At 39.2% G+C, this 6000-nt stretch overlaps 1 protein-coding gene across 1 annotated transcript in view; it reads left to right on the top strand.

The window, feature by feature from the left end:
- The first annotated feature begins 1013 nt into the window (after window positions 1-1013).
- The window catches only part of thbs4b (thrombospondin 4b), a 50657-nt gene continuing 45670 nt past the window's right edge, over window positions 1014-6000 (top strand). Inside the window, exon 1 of the mRNA XM_057819887.1 lies at window positions 1014-1150. Coding sequence (XP_057675870.1) covers window positions 1072-1150 — 79 coding nt within the window. The 5' untranslated portion in view covers window positions 1014-1071. The remainder of the gene's footprint in view (window positions 1151-6000) is intronic.

Raw genomic sequence — 6000 nt, 5'->3', positions numbered from 1 at the left:
TGCTGACTCAGGGCCTGGAAAACTTGCAACCATTAATGGAAAAAATAATCCGAAAGTTTATCAGGATGTTTTGCAGGAAAACCTAAGGCCGTCTGTCATTGTCAACAAGACAATGATCCAAAAAGCAGAAGTTAAATCAACTTCAGAATGGTTTAAGAAGAACAAAATACACGTTTTGGAGTGGCCAAGTCAAAGTCCAGACTTGAACCTCATTGAGATGCTGTGGCATGACCTAAAGACAGCGATTCATGTCAGACATCCCAGGAATATGACTGAACTACAGCAGTTTTGTAGAGAAGACTGGGCCAAGATTAGTCCTGAACGATGTGCCAGACTGATCTGCAGCTACAGGAAGCGTCTGGTTGAAGTTATTGCTGCCAAAGAAGGGGGGGGGGTACACACAAAATATTAAATGCAATGGTTCATTTACTTATATTTCCCCCTTCTGTCATTGTTTCATGCTATCCTCATTAAAATATGAAAACCTATGAATGTTTGGGTGGTGTTAGTTAAGACAAATACAGTTTTTTTCATCTATGTGATTTTGATAAAGATCAGATCTCATTTGATGGTGATTTTATGCAGAAATGTGAGAAATTCCAAAAGGTTCAGATACTTTTTCATACCAATGTATATTAGTTTGTGTCTTCAGATTGAGGGGAAAAAACGCTATCAATGTCCTCTGAGACTTTTCACCTTTGCCAGACTTCCTGAAAACCTGATGGCAGTCTTGTAAAAGACTTAAACTCATTTCCTGACTTTTCCCTTTGGAATTGTGTGGTGAATGAGTGGGTGTGGGGTCAAGAGGGGATGTTTGGGATACATGAGCGAGGTGTCAAGGAATATGGATGATGTTTTCCAGGAACCTCATGCGAACAGCCTAAACATCAGCGGCCGCAGTCATACCTGGGGAGGAGTGGTCGGTCTGGACTTGAGTCCCCTCACTCCTTCTCCACATGAGGTGGTCTTTTGAATTCTGTTTTTCACAGACGCTCCTCCTCCTCCCTCCTTTGGTGGGACTCCTCTTACCAGCTTCCATCAGACACTTGCAAGCACAAAGTTGGACACAACATGGGTCGGTGGAGTGCAGCGATCGTGGCCGCGCAGCTTCTGCTACAACTGTGCACGTACGTGAGAGCCCAGGCTTTAGGTGAGTGATCAATAATTAACAAGCTCGCCTCACGTTACTTTTGATTCGATTTTAACAGCCTCAATTTCTATGATGTGACGGCAGAGAAAGGTTGAGCCGCTCCGCCGGCGTGTACTCGAACCCACTTTTGTTTGATTTCACTACATAATGGATGAAGCAGAGGCCTGGAAAAAAAAAAGGGAATATGATATGAAGCAGTGGCCAACACACAAGGAATTATACATGATGTGTGAAAAGTGAGACAAATTCCTCAGTTTCAAATCTCTCAGCTGAAGTGAAGCTGTCTTTTTTTTCTTCTTTTTTTATTCAAACATTTGCCCCCGGCTCAGTCGCACACATGGAAGTGATCAGCCAGAATCTGATAGTGACCATGCAGGTCACGCGCGCACACACGCGCCTGCAGGAGAGAAAAATTGCTGTTTACTACAAAATGGGACACCCTTACCCACAAAAAAAATGAGGAAAAAAATCTGCATTTTCTTTCTCATGCGATTAAAGTCAGCAAAGGCCCGATAATTGAATGTCTCCAAAATATAATTTGCTATGATTATTTCATGGTGGGCAAAGGGTTAAAGGGGCAATAAAGTCCATTTCCAATGTTTTTATTATTTATTTTAAATTGTTTCATGCATAAGACAGTCGAAATGGCAATGTGCTCTGGTTGAAGTGTTTTATCTATGTCTTTTTTTTTTTTATATGATTGCAATCGTGTTTAAAAGTGAATTAGTTCTGCAATGGGTAGGTTATGAATTGTGTGAGCTCACACTGTCACATATGCAAGTAAAGTGATACCTATATTTACGACAGTAATTGGTTCTGGAAGTTATCTCGTACCCGAAAAAATGCCCGAATCTGTTCCAACCACGACTGAAACGCCACATTAACTTTTATTATTGGGGTAAAACCGGAATAAAACAACAGACAAACACATTGGAATCAATCCATATACCTTACCAAACCAAACCTAACCTAACCTAACCTAACCTAACCTAACCTAACCTAACCTAACCTAACCTAACAGTTAATACCTGTAATGAAGTAGATAACAGAACATAATGCAAAGGAAAAAAGAAAAAATATACTGTATTGGCCCGAATATAAGACAGTGTTTTTTGCATTGAAATAAGACTGAAAAAGAGGCAGTCGTCTTATATTCGGGGTCTAGACATTAATAATAATAATAATAATACATTTTATTTCTAGAGCACTTTTCAAACCACACAAAGACGCTTCACAAGTGATATGGAATCACAGTACGATAAAAAGGTATTAAAAAGATAAAAGATTAAAAGCACAATAAAAATAAGTAAAAATATAACAGAGCTAGGGGTTATGGTGTGTAAGAAAGAGTGAACAGGTGTGTTTTCAGTCTGGATTTGAAAAGTGATAGGTTAGATATGCTGGGAAGATCAGGGGGTAGGGAGTTCCAGAGCTGGGGGGCACACTGACTAAAAGCTCTGGAACCAAAGCTGGACAGGCAGACACGGGGGACGAAGAGGGGAAAAATAGTGGTAGAGCGAAGTGAACGGGATGGATTGTTCAGACGGAGAAGATCGCAAAGGTAGGGAGGGGCCAGGTCATGGAGTGTTTTGAAGGTGATGAGAAGGATCTTGTAATTGATTCTTTGTTTGACGGGAAGCCAGTGAAGTTGACGGAGGATGGGGGTGATGTGGTGTGTTGCGGGGGTTCGAGTGATGAGGCATGCTACTGAGTTCTGAGTACATTATACCCATTCACGACACTATATGGCGCCAGATATCATTGAAGCGAATGCTGAACTTATGTTATGACTAAGTAACTTATGAGTAATGTTCTGTCATGACAGATCTCAGCTACTCTCAAGTTTAACCAGTTTGCATTATTTTATTGCAATGTTTTTCCTTATTCAGATTTGTTTCAAGACTACAGTTACAGTTAGACCTCACTTTGATGGTTAATGCAGTTATTGCAATTTTGTTGTTTTGTCACAATAGATTGGTTTATTTACATTTCAAAAACCAGAAGCCATTCATTTACGAATGTGATTGCACTTTAGTTTACATATTGAATGAGCAAAATAACATGCTTTTTCTCTCAAATATATTGTTATAATCATTTGTTTCAGATGTACTGTAATTATTTTCTGTATAAAAATCAATTTGGTGTCCAAAAAGTCTTTTTTCAAACTCGAGTCTTGAAAAAGAGGGGGTCGTCTTATAATCAGGGCCGTCTTATATTCGGGCCAATACGATATATCTTAGCTTTCGAGTGAGGCGATGCCCTCTTCTTTCACGAGATTGAAAATGGCGTTGGCTTTGTTTTCAGAATACCTTCTCAGCGATTTCCTTTTCCTTAATCGAGAGGAGAAGTCTCTCCATCTTATCCAAAAACTCATTGTGAAACGCGAGTAGACTTGTGCTCTTTTTTTGAAGACTTCGAGCCTGTTATCCCAACAACAAAACCCTCATCATACTGCGACACCCAAATTGAAACGTCATCAACAATAGGCCAATAGCAGAGCAGAATAGCGTTACTGAACCATGATAGGAAAGACTATGACCAATAGGGAAGCTCATATGGCGCGACATATAAAAGCAGAAAACAAGAAGTACATACGTATCATTTACACACTGTAATGCACACATAGACGAGAGGGGGTACTCAAACATTGGCCCTTGCCCTCTTAAATGAGCAAGTGTCCTTATCAAGGTTAATAAGTCACGATCACTATTATGTTAGTAATGCGTGTACACCCCAAAAGCCGCAGCCATAATTACTGTGACAGCGCCCTCCGTCTTCCAAACACGGAAGATGCTGATGCATGGTACAATAGCTTCCATCCACGCCCTCTCCTTGTCCCCGCCTGCAGCCCCTACGCAGAGGTAACAAATAATGTGTATGTGCCCTCCTAAACCTCACTTGCTTAACTATTTGTTTCGTGAAGTAGCCTCTGTCTCTGTGTAACTCTCTAAATTAGCCGAATGCCCAGTCCTCCCGGTTAAACAAGCTAGGCTAGCCGCTCACCATAAATCAATTAAAACAGTGGTACTTCTACAAAAGAACTGAATTCGTTCCAGGGCCTGGTTTGTAAGTCAAAACGGTGTGCCGAGCGGGATTTTCCTATAAGAATACATTATAATTTGAGTAATTTGTTCCATAGGCCAAAAACCTAAGCTAAATCCTTCATAAATACTGCTGGTAACATAACAAATAGCAATTACACTTTATAACAATTATTTTTCCTACCGACACTTGTGTGCTGCTCCCCACGTTACATCTACAGTGGTACTTTGACATACCATCACATAAACATACGATCCTTTCGATGTAATATTTGACTCTTCATTTATCTCGACATATGACGACCGAAATACGCCAATTTATGACAGCGTTGCAATTTCATTGTTTGCGGTGGATTTTCTTGTGAGAAAAAATCAACAAGGGTCCCAAGGAGGTTAGTTCAGGTGGTGAAAATAGGAAAAAGATGACACTTTGCAATTAAATTAAGATGGAAATGATAGAAAAATATGAGCGTTGTGTGTGCGTCAGTGAACCAGCTCGACAATACGGCCGGAATATGTCTACGATCTCAACGGTCATCCTCCAACCTAGGTTCGCCAGTCTTCATATGTTAAGGTGACAATTATTATTGTTGTAACATTGGCTTCGTCAGGTTTTTAATCATTTATTTGAGAACTTGTGCAACACAACAGGGCTACTGTCCGCCATAGCCGACTACAACAACAACAGAACATGAAAAGTGAAAGTAAAAACTGTAACGCCCCTCTGTCACTCTGTCATCAGTCACATGGTGCGTTCAGGAACAGCATGCAAAATACAACCGCGACATTAGAACCCGATTCGTAACATGATTATTATTATTGTTCTGAATTGTATTTATAATTTATTTGTTTTACTATGTGTAATTGCTATTTGGAATTGTACCAGCGGTATTTCTGAAGGATTTAGCGTAAGTTTTTGGGCTGTGGAACGAATTAATCACATTATAATGTGTTCTTATGGGAAAATCCATTTTCACATTTGACCATTTCGACTTACAAACCAGGTCCTGGAATGAAGTAAATTCGTATGTAGAAGTACTTCTGTATTTAGTTCGCTGCTGGGAAAATTGAAAGAGACAGACAATACCTTCATCATGTACATCGCAGCGGGAATAACCTTGTTTGATAAATTATGAAAACACAGTGTCATTTTTCTGATGTGTAATAATGGAGAAAAATGTAAATGAAAGCCTGTATTTCTAGTCAATGGCTGCCCAACTTTGGGGAAGATATTTTATCATTGGTGGAACTATTTTAAGATAATCATTATCCAAGATTACTCTCATGATGTCATTAAAACTCATCATCACATGCACTTTGCCCGACTCTATCAGTATGTATGTGTGTAAGTATACCTGATGTCACAAAATGGCTTCTTTACTCAGCGGTGCCATTTTTTTGTCTCTAAACATGATTTTTTTCCATGAACCGAGGTCTAACAAATTTACAATTGGCATTCATAAATACTTTGAGCAATCGTCTTTCACATAAAGGTCATTTATACAAGCGCTGGTCAGTCATTTTTAGTTGTTGCGAAAAGTTTACTTTTATCAATTTTTTCTAAAATGACAGTCAGTTCATCTTAAAGTTTCGTTGTACACTAAAAAAACTGTTTACATTTTGTTTTGTTTTTAAAGTAATGCAGTAAACATATTCCCTAAATGATGAATAATTGTTAATAATCGTGGTAACAGTATTGATCAAAAATAATCCTGATGGTTGTTTTGTCCTAGGTCTGAACCCTGTTTTGACAACCCTGGCTAATTTCTGAGCAGGCTTTTAATGACTTTTAACACATCCAACAACATG

This window comes from Corythoichthys intestinalis, chromosome 17, assembly GCF_030265065.1.
Source record: "Corythoichthys intestinalis isolate RoL2023-P3 chromosome 17, ASM3026506v1, whole genome shotgun sequence".
In the NCBI taxonomy this organism is placed as follows: Eukaryota; Metazoa; Chordata; class Actinopteri; order Syngnathiformes; family Syngnathidae; genus Corythoichthys; species Corythoichthys intestinalis.
The sequence above is the reverse complement of the archived record's forward strand: the minus strand, read 5'-3'. Positions and strand labels throughout refer to the sequence as shown.